At 54.4% G+C, this 15,878-nt stretch overlaps 1 protein-coding gene across 1 annotated transcript in view; it reads left to right on the top strand.

The window, feature by feature from the left end:
• The window catches only part of LOC122371623 (zinc finger SWIM domain-containing protein 4-like), a 64,909-nt gene extending 50,299 nt beyond the window's left edge, over positions 1–14,610 (top strand). The window contains exons 16-20 of the mRNA XM_043348057.1: positions 914–1,059; positions 2,891–3,054; positions 4,375–4,641; positions 10,247–10,465; positions 12,790–14,610. Of these exons, the coding sequence (XP_043203992.1) occupies positions 914–1,059; positions 2,891–3,054; positions 4,375–4,641; positions 10,247–10,465; positions 12,790–13,248 (1,255 nt within the window). The 3' untranslated portion in view covers positions 13,249–14,610. The remainder of the gene's footprint in view (positions 1–913; positions 1,060–2,890; positions 3,055–4,374; positions 4,642–10,246; positions 10,466–12,789) is intronic.
• Positions 14,611–15,878: the final 1,268 nt, after the last annotated feature.

Here is a 15,878-nt window from a genome sequence, read left to right as displayed (position 1 = left end):
TCCTCAGATGACAGATTTACTGGTGTCGACGTCTAAGACAACCGGACCCGTTCACTGACGGATATTGAGGCATCCGAGCTGAGTTCCATGGATTCTGGCAAACATTTGCTGACGCACGCTGCTCGCAGTGACGCAGTCAGAGGATAACATGTTCTGAGCCGGCGACCGGTCACGAGACTGAAACGCGTCATGTATTCCTGTGCTTACAGTAGTTACTGTACCTGTAGAATTCTAAGTTGTTACTCTATTTACTCGCTAATGGTGAACCCAGGGGCTCATACGCTCATACATCGTAGAAACTTGATACTTTTTCATATTACATAACATTCGATGTGATGTAATCAATAGGTCAGAGTAGCACGAGAGTCATTACCAATGCAACGCTGTCTTATGCAAGTATTTAGTCTAGCGTTATCGTCATATAATTGCCCGCAATGAGCTCTGACTGGTCAACGCGTGGGCTTGCGAATCTATTTTTGGATGGGAAGGCGCAGTCATGCCAGCCCTACCTTATGGCGCATCGTCTTGCCTCGGCTTTGCCCATTCGGCTTGCCCAGTTTTCTTTGGAAACCATTACTGGATCGCCTATATGAAAGAAGCTAATGACAGGCGGTTGGGTAGTAGGAAAGAGATGTTGCTTGAAGCCATTGGCCTATGCATTCAGTTCGAGGAGTTATGAGTGGTTTTCGATGAAATTCTGTTTCTAGAACAGACACACAGATGCATGTAATTCAAGCGTCGGCTGAAAACCACTGTAACATAGGATGCTGGTGCTTTGAACAGTTTGCCTCAAACTTAGCAACTATCTTATAGCCAATGCTGATGGGGCTGAAATGACAATGCTTTGGGACTCGCTGCGGTAACGATTTCATCTACCTCCGAAGCTCACCTACCCTCTCCCTCTGCGCCGCAGGCTGCCGATTCTCGAGGAGCTGGATGACCCTGATGACACCACGGTCTCCAACATGGTGCTACGACGCTACCCGCGCTGGTTCACACTGGGCAACATCGAGAGCCAACAGTGCGCCCTCGCCTCCACCATGCTCGCCGCCGTCAAAGGTGAGCTACCGTCGTCGAGTGCAGCGTTTGTCTCAACGCAGTCGGCGACGATGATTTCGTCGATGTTGTCGCGTGGGTGGGCAGTGACGGCTTAGAGAAGCCGACAGGACACGGACAGAAATAAGCGCCGTGTGCTGCGCTAGAGCAGTGGGCAGCTGAGGCTCGGGCGGCTTAAATCTGGCTGCCGGAAAACGTTTTTCTTTTTACTTAGATTACGCAGTATAGGTACACTATACGTGTTCGGCAGCGCACAGAAATGATAATCGTCTTTACTCATACATCTATCGCTTTTCGTCAGACTATTTTGTCGTTCGGCTTATGACGAAAAATCAATCGCTTTTGTCTGACCTAGGGCGTCGATCCGTAAAGTACTGTGAGTCTGATCTATTTTACCACATTCAAAGAGTTCAATCGAGTGAGAGGGCGGGCGCCAATTACGGTAATGGTCGAATAGGAAGGGCTACCACTGACCCCATGGCCGGGCAGACTGGGCCGATTGGACTGGTGAAGACCGCTGTTCAGTTTGGGACAGTCACGGTCGGCCAGCCGGAGACGGGCTCTTTCACATTGGCCATCGGAGCGAGAGGTGCTTTGAAAACCCAGAAACGAAAACGAGGAGGCCTGAGTCCGCTGTCTGAACATGTGTCATTTGGTCAGCAGACCAACGCGTTGTTGCTGAATAGTGGCAACTACTGAACCGCAGAACTCCGATGTTGGAGCATTGCGTCATATCGGCATGGGGTCAAATCGGGTTTTTAGATGTGCGGTAATGGTATCTTTTTTGTTTTTATGTTTTTTTCGCATTTGAAGCACTGAAGCATTGAGAATGTTTTACGGCGCATAACATCGCTTACTATTTATTTTGTTGGCTTCTCCTATTATTAACTTTGTGAGCAAAATATTCTCAGAAACTCATGTTTATTCAGCGTAGTTGATTTAGAGGAGAGAACAGCATCGGTACCACACCGTTTCATCACTGGTGGGTTTGTGGGCCCATTGACCGAGCTGGACCAGTGACCAGTGCCTTATCACAAGTCCGGTGCCTTAACACGAGTCCAATGCCTAATCACGGACAGGTTGTCGTCATGTGACTTCAGAGCGTTTTTCTTTTTGTTCCCCGAGCAAGGTTACTAGGCCCAGAATGATCCTTGTTCGGCAAACTCCTGACATTTAAGTGATATTCTCGTCAACTATGAGTATTAAGTTGTGTGGGTTAGCCTTGCCCTAATCCGTTGACTGTGCGTACATTGAATTGTTTCTAGTTTAAATGGAACATTGCAGGGATAAAGCATTTGCCCCATTATTTTGTTTCCTTTATTATCCAGAAAATCAAATAGCTTAATAACATTATTTTGTACCGTTTTATTTCAAGCTATGATTATGAACACCCCTAGCGACGACAGCATGACGGGGTCACGCGGAAGGTCGTGAACTAAGTTGTCGTGCACAAGTTGTTACAGTGTGCTTCAGTTGTTTTCTTGGCACATATAGTAACGGCTGCAGCTGACGTGAACAGTCCCAACAACCCAGTGTTCTATCTGCATCCAAATGAACTTGCACCGGTTTTAAGTCGACCTCGCTTCGCGGTACCTCTTCACGCAAATCGTGTTCTCCTTTTCTGGGCTTCGCTGCATGACTGTCTCCTTGATGTCATCGCGAGGCTGAGCTGTGACATGAAACTGCAGCGGGCTGCTGTATGACTAAAAAAGGAGTTTGAGGGAAGCATTGGGTCTTTGTCAGGGAGTCATGGTCCCCTGACTGACTCGTGCGTTTTTGTTTTGTAATGTATCCCTCTACTGCCTCGTGACACCGTTCAATACTTCCCCTACAGACGACATGTACCGGCTCCGACTCGTGCTCGAAGCCGCCCAGCTCAACATTCACGGCTCCACGCACCTGTTCAAGTTGGCGCAGGACGCGTTCCGGTTCGCTACCTCAGCAGAGGGCCCGCGGCCGGCAATGCTACTGTCCGCCGCCTTCGAGCTGGGACTTCAGGTGGGGCTCTCCGTGACGTGTTAGACGGACAGAAGAACATACAGGATCCTCGTAATTATTGCGGCTCTATGTGGGAGTGTCTAGTGGTCTGGATTTCTGGAGTTGTTTTTGCTTGCCTTTTTAATTACCTCACAAATTATACCGCGTGTCTAGTGGTTGTAGAGAGTCGTGTATCAGTTACAGAAGTAGATGAGTTACCTAGCCGACTGTGGTGCCCAGTCACTGATACGTTAACGGTTCAAGACCTACTTTACTCGGGCTTTTTCACCTTTCGGAATTTTTGCGGAGGTTGTGCGAAAGAAGCTTTGGAACTGCGAGATTTAGTAAAAATAAATGTTTTTATTCACCCTTCGGTCAATTATCAGATTAATGACTATTTGTAAATTTACTGCGAAGGGTGGCCGAATAAGACATACGCTAAATGATTTCTTAGAAACGCGCCAGCGTATCCGGATGCATTCTGTTAAAAAGTGAAAACAAAAACATCCCGTGACTTGCTGAGCAGATGACAGTACAGCTATCTAACAACTCCTACCCATCCATCCGACAACCTGTCTCTTCACCCTGCCCTGGCTACCCGGTCTGTATGAGTTTCCAGCCCGGTCCGTGTGTCTGTGTGTTCGGCCGGTCCGTGTGTCTGTCTGTGTGTCGCTGCAACTCTGCCAGCGCCGCTGATTGACAGCAGCACCGTCTCGCTGCCGGCACTGCATTACGGTCTGACTCTGAGCTGCGCGGGTCGAGCGCCGGACGCCGGCACCGTTCGACACTGAGCCCCGCTGACAGACTGATCCGCACGTCCGCGCTCCGCTGATGTGTCGGCGTGGGCGCCGCCGTCCTGCCAACTCCGCGAGACGCTGGTGGCTTGATGTGCCGGTTGGCTTACCGTGCCAAGATGGGCCTGGGAGACCGCCGCTGAGGCTAGAGATGCTGTGTTATGCGTTATGTTCGGTTCTCCTTAGTTTGCGTTCATGATTTCCAGATCCGTGTCCTTATCCTGTCTTAGAATCCGAGACGTCCGATCACGAAAACAGCTAATGTCTATGTGACTGCTATTAACCGTGCCTTTCGTCGTTTGCGATGATGTTAAAAGCGTCCTGACACGTGCCACTGGTGCCACGTGATTTTTAGCCAAACTTCGCAGTACGTTTATGACTGATTCAGAATTATATCTTGGGTAGGGTGTGTAACGCCTTCTTGTGTGTATCTAACGTCGCCTTATGTGTTTGTGAGCCACAGACATCGTGTCTGATTCCGTTTGGAATCATTTTAGAGCTGACGGCAACTCAAACGTCTGACGCCGACTGACGTCCTGGCCATCAGGTGATGCGGGTGACGCTGACGTCAATGAACTGGCGGCGCCGGGACATGGTCCGCTGGCTGGTGACGTGTGCCACCGAGGTCGGTGTCGACGCCCTCATCACCATCATGCACAACTGGTACACGCTCTTCACTCCGACCGAGGCGACAGGACCGGTGGCGACCACCGTCATGTCCCACACCACCATGCTGCGGTTGAACCTCGACTTCAAGGCTCAGGAGGATCTGAGCAACGCGGCGCGACAGCTGGCGTTGCAGTGTGCCACTAAGGTAAAGAGTTGTGAATGGATGTTTTCTAGTCTATTTTTTGTGAAGTGAAGTTAATTTGAAACATTGTTTTCGAGCTGCAGTCTCTTAGCATCTCATAAAAGAAACATGACGCATTGTATTTGCCGTGAAAAGGAAAAGAAGCGTAACTCGCTTTTGACGATTTTTCAGGAGAGCGATTTTTCTGTTTTACCTTGTATTATCGACGGTTCTTAAAAAATCAAAGAAAATTTGGTGTCAAACTGTTCGCAATACTGCACTGAACCTAACAGTGTTAATATTTTTTACGTGGCATATAAGATATTGCTAGAAAATGGTGTAAGGTGTTTTTGCTTTTCACTCGATGCTCAAATTGCAGCGAGGCATGTAGGGAAGAAAAGCGTAACTACATTCACTCCAGTCCGGCAACCGTATGTGCAGCGGGCGGCTCCATAGCGAAATGCAAAAGAAGCGTAACTACGTAGTTACGCTTCTTTTGCTTGCGAGATCTTATGGTATCGGCGAATATGCGGTGTTTCAAATACGCCAGGACGAAAACGTCTTTTGTCCATTTCGGATGCCTAGATGCTTTTCGAAATAGCTCACGACTTTTCATGCTAAGACTTCATGCTTCATGCTTAGCAATCGCGGCCGTCAGGTCGCACCCTTCGGTGCTGGCAGGTCAGACAGGCTGGAGGGCCGTGGGGTCGCCTATACCGGTGCTAGCAGGCCGGACGGCCGTGGGGTCGCCCCTGTCGGTGCTGGCAAGTAGGGCAGGTCGAGCGGCCGCCTCCTTCGGTGCTGGCAGGTCGGGCAAGCTGGGCGGCCGTATGGTCAGCTCTGCCGGTGCTGGCGGGTCGGGCGGCCGTGGGGTCGCCTCCGCCGGTGCTGCAAGGCCAAGTGGCCGTGAGGTCGCCTCCTTGGGTGCTGGCAGGTCAGGCTTCCTTGGGGTTGCCCCTGTCGGTGCTGGGAGGTCGGGCAGGCCGGGCGGCCACGTTGTCGGCTGTCGCCCATGTTGGTGCTGGGAGGTCGGGAAGCATGGCGGCCTTTGGGTCGCCTCTTCTGGTTCTGGCAGGTCGGGCAAGCCGGGCGGTCGTGGGGGTCACCTCTGCCGGTGCTGGCGGGTCGGGTGGCGGTGGGGTTGCTTTGTTTCGTGCTGGCAGGCCGGGCGGCCATGTTTTCGTCCCTGTCAGTTCTGACAGTCCGCGCAGTCGCAGGGTTTCATCTGTCTGTGCTGGCAGGCCGAACAGGCCGGACGGCCTTGGGGTCGCCTCTGCCGGTGCTGGCAGGTCGGGCAGGCCGGGCGGCCACGTTGTCGCCTTTGCCGGTGCTGGCAGGCCTGACGACCTTGGGGTAGCCTCTGCCGTTGCTGGCAGGCCGGGCAGCCGTGGGGTCGCCTCTGCCGGTGCTGGCAGGTCGGGCAATTCGGGCGACCGTGGGGTCGCCTCCGCCGGTGCTACAAGGCCAAGTGGCCGTGAGGTCGCCTCCTTGGGTGCTGGCAGGTCAGGCTTCCTTGGGGTTGCCCCTGTCGGTGCTGGGAGGTCGGGCAGGCCGGGCGGCCACGTTGTCGGCTGTCGCCCATGTTGGTGCTGGGAGGTCGGGAAGCATGGCGGCCTTTGGGTCGCCTCTTCTGGTGCTGGCAGGTCGGGCGGCCGTGGGGTCACCTCTGCCGATGCTGGCGGGTCAGGCGGCCGTGAGGTCGTCTTTGCCGGTGCTGGCAGGCCGGGAGGGCGTGGGCTCAACTCTGCCGGTGCTGGCAGGTCGGGCGGCCGTGGGGTCGCCTCATTTCGTGCTGGCAGGCCGGGTGGCCACGTTTTCCCCTCTGTCAGTTCTGACAGTCCGAGCGGCCGCGGGGTTTCATCTGTCTGTGCTGGTAGGCCGGGCGGCCGTGGTGCCGTTGGGTCGCCTATGCCGTTGCTGGCAGGTCGGGCGGCCTTGGGGTCGCCCCTGTTGGTGCTGGGAGGTCGGGCAAGCCGGGCGGCCGTATGGTCAGCTCTGCCGGTCCTGGCGGGTCGGGCGGCCGTCGGGTCGCCTCCACCGGTTCTGGTAGGCCGGGCAGGCCGGGCGGCCACGTTGTCGCCTCTGCCGGTGCTGGCAGGCCTGGCGGCCTTGGGGTAGCCTCTGCCGTTGCTGGCAGGCCTGGCGGCCTTGGGGTCGCCTCTGCCGTTGCTGGCAGGCCGGGCAGCCGTGGGGTCGCCTCTGCCGGTGCTGGCAGGTCGGGCAAGCCGGGCGGCCGTGGGGTCACCTCTGCCGGTGCTGCAAGGCTAAGCGGCCGTGGGGTCGCTTTGTTTCGTGCTGGCAGGCCGGGCGGCCACGTTTGCGTCCCTGTCAGTTCTGACAGTCCGCGCAGTCGCGGGGTTTCATCTGTCTGTGCTGGCAGGCCGAACAGGCCGGACGGCCTTGGGGTAGCCTCTGCTGTTGCTGGCAGGCCGGGCAGGCCGGGCAGCCGTGGGGTCGCCTCTGCCGGTGCTGGCAGGTCGGGCAAGCCGGGCGGCCGTGGGGTCACCTCTGTCGGTGCTGGCGGGTCGGGCAAGCCGGGCGGCCGTGGGGTCACCTCTGCCGGTGCTGCAAGGCCAAGCGGCCGTGGGGTCGCCTCCTTCGGTGCTGGCAGGTCAGGCTTCCTTGGGGTCGCCCCTGTCAGTTCTGGCAGTCCTGGTGGCCGCGGGATTTCATCTGTCGGTGCTGGCAGGCCGGACAGGTCGTGCGGCCGTGGGGTCGCCTCCTTCGGTGCTGGCAGGTCAGGCTCCCTTGGGGTTGTTGTTGTTGTTGTTCCCCCTGGGACCTCCTTACGGAGGACCATAGCCGAGAGGCTCCCTATGGCGAAGGTAGCCAGCCTCCAAGGCAGCCACCAGGTCGGCGTCCCGCAGCCGCGACGGGTCGACGTAAATGCTGCCAGTTAGCCGCAGGCGGGCGCCAAGACGTGCTCCGGCACGTCCGCCTCCTCCCGGCACACGGCGCAGAGCGCCGCGGGGCACCGCTTATCGGAGCACTGCAGGCATGCCACGGAGGGGTGGCGGCCGATCCGGTGCAGGTATTGGAGCGAGCGGCCCCAGTGGCCCGTCCTCAACTGGTGCACCGAGATGGCGGCCTCTCGGTCCTCTCCGGGGATGGGGAGCGGCAGGGTGCTCCCGATGATAGTCTTAAAAAAGGAGTCGGGCCAGTTTTCGCGCCACTGACGTGTGGCCGTCCGATGAACTGCCCGTGTCAGGGACCGAGCGTCCGAGGGCACGGCGCCCTGGGGCAGGGTGGCCGCTTGCTTGGCCAGGGCGTCAGCGCGCTCGTTCTCCGCCAGCCCGCAGTGAGCAGGGACCCACTGCAGGGTCACCTGCCGGCGCTCGGCAATGTCCAGCAGCGTCCTCCAGATCGCCGCGCCGATAGTGGAGGTCTGGGCGGCCGCTCCCGCGCTGAGGAGGCTCAGGGCGGCTCGTGAGTCAGAGCACGCCACCAGCGGGGCGGGGGACGGCTCATCCCGGACTCGCTCCAGCGCCGCCCTCAGGGCGAGCAGCTCCGCACGGGTGCTGGAGCAGAGGTCTCCCGCTGCCACCTCCACCTCGAGAGTCTCCCCCGACGCGGTAAAGATGACGGCGCCGCCCCCTCCTCGCCTGACCCCAGCGTCCGCAGAGCCGTCGGACCAAATCCACGTGGCCTGGGCTGGGAGCGCCGCCAAGTGCTGCCGCGCGGCCTCTCGTCGCGTCTCGTTGGAGGAGGCTCGACGACCGCCGGGTCCCACGTCCAGATTGAAGGCGATCGGGCGGCAGGTTGTCCACGGGAGGAGGGGAACCTCGAGGCGCGGCTCCACCGTCACTCCCTCGGCGCCCGCCTCGGTCAGCGCCGATCGCCCCAGTTGTCGCCAGCCGGTGGTAGACCGCAGTCGAGTGGGTGGGTCGGCCTCCGCGACGCGGCGAAGAGGGTCGTCCTCCGGCAGGGCGAGCGCTCGGCAGAGCGTTCGCGCGGCCAGCGTCTTCCTGGTGGACCATGCTGAAGGGATGCCTGCCTCGGCCAGCAGGGGATCCCTGGGGGTGGACCGTGGGCATCCGGTCACCACCCGGGCGGCCGCCAGCAGCTCGCGCTCCACCAACTGGACGTGTGACGGGGACGCGGCCGGGAGCAAGGCACCCGCCGCGTATTCAAGGGCTCCCCGGACAACCTTGGGAGCCCGGGCGACCCCAAGGGCTCCCTTGGGGTCGCCCCTGTCGGTGCTGGGAGGTCGGGCAGGCCGGGCGGCAACGTTGTCGACCGTCGCCCCCGTTGGTGCTGGGAGGTCGGGAAGCCTGGCGGCCTTTGTATCGCCTCTTCTGGTGCTGGCAGGTCGGGCAAGCCGGGCGGCCGTGGGGTCACCTCTGCCGATGCTGGCGGGTCAGGCGGCCGTGGGGTCGTCTTTGCCGGTGCTGGCAGGCCGGGCGGGCGTGGGGCCGTTGGGTCGCCTATGCCGGTGCTGGCAGGTCGGGCAGCCTTGGGGTCGCCCCTGTCGGTGCTGGCAGGTCAGGAGGCCTTGGGGTCTCGCCCCTGTCGGGGCTGGCAGACCGGGCAAGCCGGGCGGCCATATGGTCAGCTCTGCCGGTGCTGGCTGGCCGGGCGGCCATGTGGGGTTGGGTCGCCTCAGTGTCGAAATGCAGGTAGGAAGATCCCGCCCCTGATCGTCCTATTTCACCAGAACTCGCTCGACTCTACTCCTGATTTCACATTTTCCTTTAGCTGCACGTAGACTTTTGTTCCGTCTTTTTTATCGCTTCAGTTCTTAACCTCTTCAGAGACCAAGTCTGCTCCTAAACCGCAATTTGCACACGCTTCTGATAGAGTTCACAGCGAGCATGCACCACAATAAATAAAGTAAACTATTGGATATCGCTCGTGTGGCCTTGGTCTAGGGTATGGCATGGCACCCCATACCTATACCTACTATTTCAAGTTGGTGGTTTTGAACTTTGGTTGCTTTTATCTTACAGTTTTCCTCCATTCAAACGCCCGGATACCTACTAGAAGATATTGGTGAAACATAGAAAGGCGGCAAACGCAAGCAAGAAGGGCTTAATATATTTTTAATGCAAATTTTCCTGGCAAAATTAAACTTCTACCAAGTGTTATGCACTCACCTGAAAGGCAAAAAAGCGCAAGTGCGTAAAAGTCAGCGCGGTGATAAGCAAGAAAAGCGCAACTACTTAGTTGCGCTTTTCTTGCCTATCACATCGTCCTGACCGCTGCAGATACGCTTTTTTAATAGCTGCGTTTGTAGTTACGCTTTTTTTGCTTGCGGTCAGGGAGGATGAAAAACATTTACGCTTTTCTCAAAAAAGAAAATTTGATATAACTCGAAAAATTATACGAATTTCGAAAAACGGTTTTGCAGAAAGATGGAGATTGCTATGCTCTATCTAATGGTATCAAAATCTCAAAATCGAAAAAATGCGAGTTACGCTTTTCTTGGTTATCACGGCAACTAAAAGAAAAACGTTGTATAAGTCAGAAATGCCCGTTTTACAGTTCATTTTTCCCCCAATGCGTTGTGGCAATAGTGTGCCAAAACCTTACGTGTGACATTTCTTGCTTACTTTTTTTAGTAGGGATAACGAGAGGATGGTCCGACTTAGCTCCGACATACGTCTCACGCTGCCCCCTCTGTACGCCGCAGGACCCGCCCAACTGCGCGCTACACGCGCTGACACTGTGTGAGTCGGAGCCCATCGCCTTCGAGACGGCCTACCAGATCGTGATCGACGCAGCCTCTCACATCATGACCTCGTCCCAGCTGTTCACTATCGCCCGCTACATGGAGCACCGCGGCTACCCGATGCGGGCCTACAAGCTGGCCATGCTGGCCATGAACAGCATCTACCTCGTCTATAACCACGTTAGTATGGGGTGGGAGGGTGGTGGCAGTGGGTTGGAAGGGTGTCAAAATGGGGTGGAAGGATATAGTTATTGATTGGTGTCGGATGCCAAGGAAGGCATTAGCCCTTGCCAGTTTTTAGAGTATATCCCATTATCATCCCAGCTTCTTCGTACGAGTTTGATACGTGTGCTATGCATGTCCTAAAAAGATGCTGGAGTCGACAGTAAGTCCCTATTAACTAAGATCTGTAAGAGCTGTACCTACCGTATAATTCACGATGATTGCTAAAACCTACAGTTCTAGAGATTAACTGTGGATAGTTATGAAACATGGCAGCAGAATGACGTCCAAGTTATGTTTTATGTAAGTTAACTGAGCTCCTATCAATTACCTTAGATGCATAAGCAAATATGTGCGCAATATAAACGGTTACAGTTAAGAGCATCAGTCGCAAACCCTTCTTTGTAATGCGCATTTCCTTTGTTTATGACCGGTATCTAGCTGTGTCTAGGCTGTATCTGTACATATTCTGTCTGGGGTTAATGTCATATCATAGCCGTGTGCGGAGTCTCATCCGGTGTTATCTCCATCGCCTGTCAGAGGCGGCGCAGGGAATCAGTAGGCCAGAGGTAGGGATAGTTCATCCCGGTCGATAACTCCCATTTCCCTTAGATACAGATACTTGAGACGATATTTTCTAACTTCGCTAGGGATTGATCCCGCCTGCAAGAGGACAATGGAATGATCGACCTTTCTCAAAGCAAACACGGATACATAGCTCTGCTGTCACATTCAGATGAAAGTGAGCCTGGTGGACTTATAAAAACTTCAGATATATAGCAACGGTTAAAAACGCTATGTCCTAACGGTGACATGGCACGCATCCCTCGAGCCTCAGGTGTGTACCGGTCTCCGTCTTTGGGAGGGCTTCTCTGCTTCCCGTTTTGTTAAAGGGACCCTCCCACCTTAACATTAGATTTGAGTTGAGATAGCCAAAATGGGGTCCCTGGCTCACAATTACCGGTTTCGGCACTCACAACATCGAGAAATGCCTTAAATCGGAAATATTGAATTTCAAAATTGCAGCATTTTGATTCAGAGGGGCTAATGCATAGGAATACCCCTCTGAATGTGTGACGTCAGCGCAGATATCTAACGATTTTTAAATGTTTGACTAAAACGTTTTGTAGCACGCGGTGGTATATGCTGCTTTGCGCGCAACAAATGCCGCACTTTCAAATAAAGTCGCTAGGAACAGCGGAGATCCCAAAAAAGTAAACAAAAGTAAAAGTCTAATATCTTGAAAACCGGTGAATATTTTTCGATGAAATGTGGTAGATATTCGTTTTTGCTCTTTCTGAACCGAGCGACATCACATTCATGCCAATTCATTAACTTTTTTGAAGGTGGGAGTGTCCCTTTAAGTCAGTCCTGCTGACCAACCCATGGCTGCTGCTCTGTATACGCTTAGTGTTACCACTGCTGATGGTTTTGCCGCCCCATCCTCCCCGGTGTATTAGTCCTGTAATGCCACCCTGCTCCCGGGAGGATCACCGTGTCGACCAACCTGTCGGCTTTACGGTCAGAACGGAGCCGCGGCCCGGCTGTCAGTGCCTATTGGCGATCCCCGGTGACAATGGGTGACCGAGACGGGAGCTATTCTCAGAGCATCGCGCCGACCACGGGAAAGGCAGGCGCCTGCGATACGCCGCTGGTTCCCAGCGATGTTTCATTGTAATGGGTTGGGATGTATAGGAGAGACATTCGTTTTCCAGGAGGAGGTTTGACTTAACTGGCAATTGGAATGTATCATTCTTGAGGAAGAATATTCGGCATTTCATTGACGAGAACTGGTCACCCAAGTAGTTTATCCTCAGCCGTCGGCCTACATCAGATCGGCCGAGGTAATTTAGCCACATTTATCAGTATACAGTCCAGGCTAATTATGCTGGCCAGCTAAGAGTCTTAAGACGGCAGGGCCATTTTATGGTTATGCTTTCAGTAAATGTGTTCATGATGGGTGCGTAAGTACCGTCATTTCCTGCGATTGAGCTCTTTTAACGAGACATTATTATACACGCAAAATTATTAACCGAAAACTGAATGGCCGTACCCAACAGCGCTCATTTATTCAACGTGCCTCTCGCTGCTGGTGTCATAACCTCAAAACGCCTGCGTCCGGCGATTCCTGTGGGCTTGTGGGAATTCACAGGAATCCCACAGGAACCCACATTCCTGTGGATTCCTGTGGGCTCCTGTAGGCATGTGGCCTTGATCTGTGAGCGGTAGCTAATGCCGTTGCTACGTGCTGACTGCTGACGTGTCTTCTCTCTCGTTCGCAGGACACCCACCCGGCCATCAACGACATCCACTGGGCGTGCGCGCTGAGCCACTCGCTGGGCAAGTCGGAGCTGGCTAACATGGTGCCGCTGCTGGTGAAGAACGTCCAGTGCGCCACGGTGCTCTCGGACGTGCTGCGCCGCTGCTCCATGACCGCGCCGGGATTGTCGTCACCGGACGCAAAGCGGCGACCGGCCAAACCCCTGGGGTACGAGCGGCCGCCGCTCAAGGCGCTCCTGGAGGCGGCAGTGGCGGCGTATGCCAACACGACCCACTCGCGGCTGACACACATCAGTCCGAGACACTATGGAGACTTTATCGAGTTCCTGAGCAAGGCGCGTGATACATTCCTGCTAGCGCCGGACGGCCGCGCTCAGTTTGCAGCGCTGCTAGAGAACATGCGCACCGCCTATAAGGGAAAGAAGAAACTCATGTGTCTCGTGCGGGAGAGGTTTGGATAACGGCGGCGCGCGCCCAACAGCTGGCGCCAGTGATATAGTCAACGATCTCAGAGAGACGCGACGACCGGCCGACCGATCGCGCGGCGGTGCGGTGACGTCACGGCGGTCCGATGACGTCATTACGGTCCGGTGACGTGGTGCCTTGGCGGCGGTGGCTGGGCGCAGGGCGCGGACAGCCGCAAGCTCTTCCACCGGGCCGCGCGGCCCCGCTGATCGGGGTGTCGCCGCCGCCGGCGGCCTACAGCAATACTGCGGAGGACGGCGCGCGTTCCTAGTTTTCTACGTCGGCTTTGGATGAGCGGCTGGCCGGTGTCCAGTGACCCATCGAGTGAGACGCGGCGCGGGGGGCCACGCGTGGTCCCTGCCTGCGCGCCAGGGCGGCCGCCCGGGCCCGCCCAAAGTCCGTGAGCGTATGATGGTGCGTGTGTCACTGCGAGCGTCCGCCTGGGATGTATATGTGTCAAAGCTGTTGGGAAACGTAGGGCATTGGTGTGTTTATACCTCATTTTGTTCTGACCGAGTCGGCAGGCCTAGCGCCGCCCACCGGCAGGCGCCAGGCGCGACATTTATGTTACATATCTGCCCGTTGGGCGGCTTGCCCCGCGGCCTCGCCCTGACAGGGATGTGTGATGCGGATCTCGCCAGTTGTATTGAGGCAGCGCCTTCTATCTATGCCGGTTGGTGTCGCGTTTAGTGGCAGTCTTCTGTGCAGACTCTATGCAAGCGGCGGCGGCCGGATCCAATGGTCGGGTCGGTGGCCTGTTTCGTTGATTGGCTGGCGCTGTAGTGTGGTAATTTGACGGTGTCGTCATCCAGGCGGAGGGGCACTGCCCAGTGCCCAGGCCGGTCCAGGCGAGCGTTATATTCCTCATGACAAGGCTGATTCAAGGAGGTCCAATCCACGAGCAGGATGAATTGATATTGAACTCGTCATAATTTGTGAATATTTTGTTGATTTGCGATTCACGTGTCTGTCAAAGGCATGCCACAGTCTCAGAGTAATAAAAAATTGTGGAGTAATTTCAACCAACGCAAGGCCATGTAAATCAATAGGGTGGTATCGACTGAAAGGTGTAAAGACCTGTGTCAAATTTCTGTTGAACATTGCTGCGGCTCAGCAAAGCCGTGAATATTTGCATGAAGACAGACGGAGCTGCAACTGCTTGTGTTCCCATCAATCTGAGCTCTTCCATTTCTTTGCCTCTGGCGCCACGCCCGGCGAATTATTTTCCGTGAGTGGGTACATTATTTGTCTGTCGTTAAGCCTGAAACTGTCTGCGTAATTTACGTTGTGTAGTGTTTGTAGCATATTTTTGTATGATCTCATTGCCACAATGAAATACATGTTATTGATTGCTGAAATAATGGCGTGTCTGGTGTTACATGTACAAAATCTGACGAATGTGCTAGAAGTGAAAAGATTAGCAGATTAAAAAGCTAAAAAGTTGATATTTTTCAAGTGCTTCTGATTTCAACGAATAGTCGGGCAATAGCAGTACCAGACTTTCCGTTTAAAACTGTATGTACTTAACCAGGACTGCGGAGTCGATTGATTTTCGGTGTCTCCGACTCCGACTCCGGCTTCCAAAACCATTTCCGACTCTAAATCCGGGCAGAACTTCCGAACCAAACCGGCTCCAACTCCGACTCCGCACAAATGTCGCTAAATAAGCCTCCGCTCAGAAGAAATTGAAAAGGATTAAAACGAGCGGATTAGGTACCTACTATCGCCCGTTGTCTTGACGTCATTAGCGGTAACATATAATCCCTGTGAAGGAAGTAAAAGGCGGACATTGCCGTCATCAGTCAATTTTATCACACGCCCAGTTTATATACGAGCCATGCAATACAAATACTGTTGCCGTCGTGCCGAGTTCTATGATAATTTCTACTTTCAAAAAAGACTATCACTCACGAGATGCAATAAGTTCTGTTTTCTTTGCTTCTGTTGTAGTTTCAGGGCCTTGTTTCTCTTGCATCGTTTTTTTTTTCTTATTTTTAACGACACTCGACAGGCGCCTTCACCGTTTAATGACAAAGTAGCGAGCGTCGCGCTTTTTTCCTCGTAATTGCTCTTGGCCTGTCCCTGGTTATGTCAAATTTGTTTTCTTTTCCATGTGACTAATAAGTGGAAACCTTGGTGGAAACTCATATTTTCGCACGTGGAGTCGATTAGATAAGAATGAGGCGCGTTTTCATCATGGTTGTGAACGTGTTACCGTTACGGGTATCCAGTTAAGAGTGGAGTAGGTGATGGATACTCGGTTAGAATTAACGTACGCGTTGTGGTCGCTCGTCTCTCGCACATGCTGGTCTGTTCTGGCACAGCTTTGTAATAGTTTATAACAGCTTTGTAACAAACAGTCTGTAGCAGCTCTGTAACGTTTTGTCACAGCCCTGTTACGGTCTGTCGCTTTGTAACGGTCTGCCACAGCTTTGTAACTGTCTCTCATAGCTTTGTAAATGTCTGTAACGACTCTGAAACGGTCTGTCACAGCTCTGTAATGGTTTGTCACAGCTGTTTAATATTTTGTCACAGCCGTAGCGGTCTGACATAGCTCTATAATATCTGTATATTTCTGTTCCGTTTTGTCACATAATTGCGGCAGGATATGACGTAATATCCTTGT

This window comes from Amphibalanus amphitrite, unplaced genomic scaffold (assembly GCF_019059575.1).
Source record: "Amphibalanus amphitrite isolate SeventyFive unplaced genomic scaffold, NRLGWU_Aamphi_draft 001264F_arrow, whole genome shotgun sequence".
Taxonomy (NCBI): Eukaryota; Metazoa; Arthropoda; class Thecostraca; order Balanomorpha; family Balanidae; genus Amphibalanus; species Amphibalanus amphitrite.
This window is presented reverse-complemented; position numbering and strand designations above follow the sequence as displayed.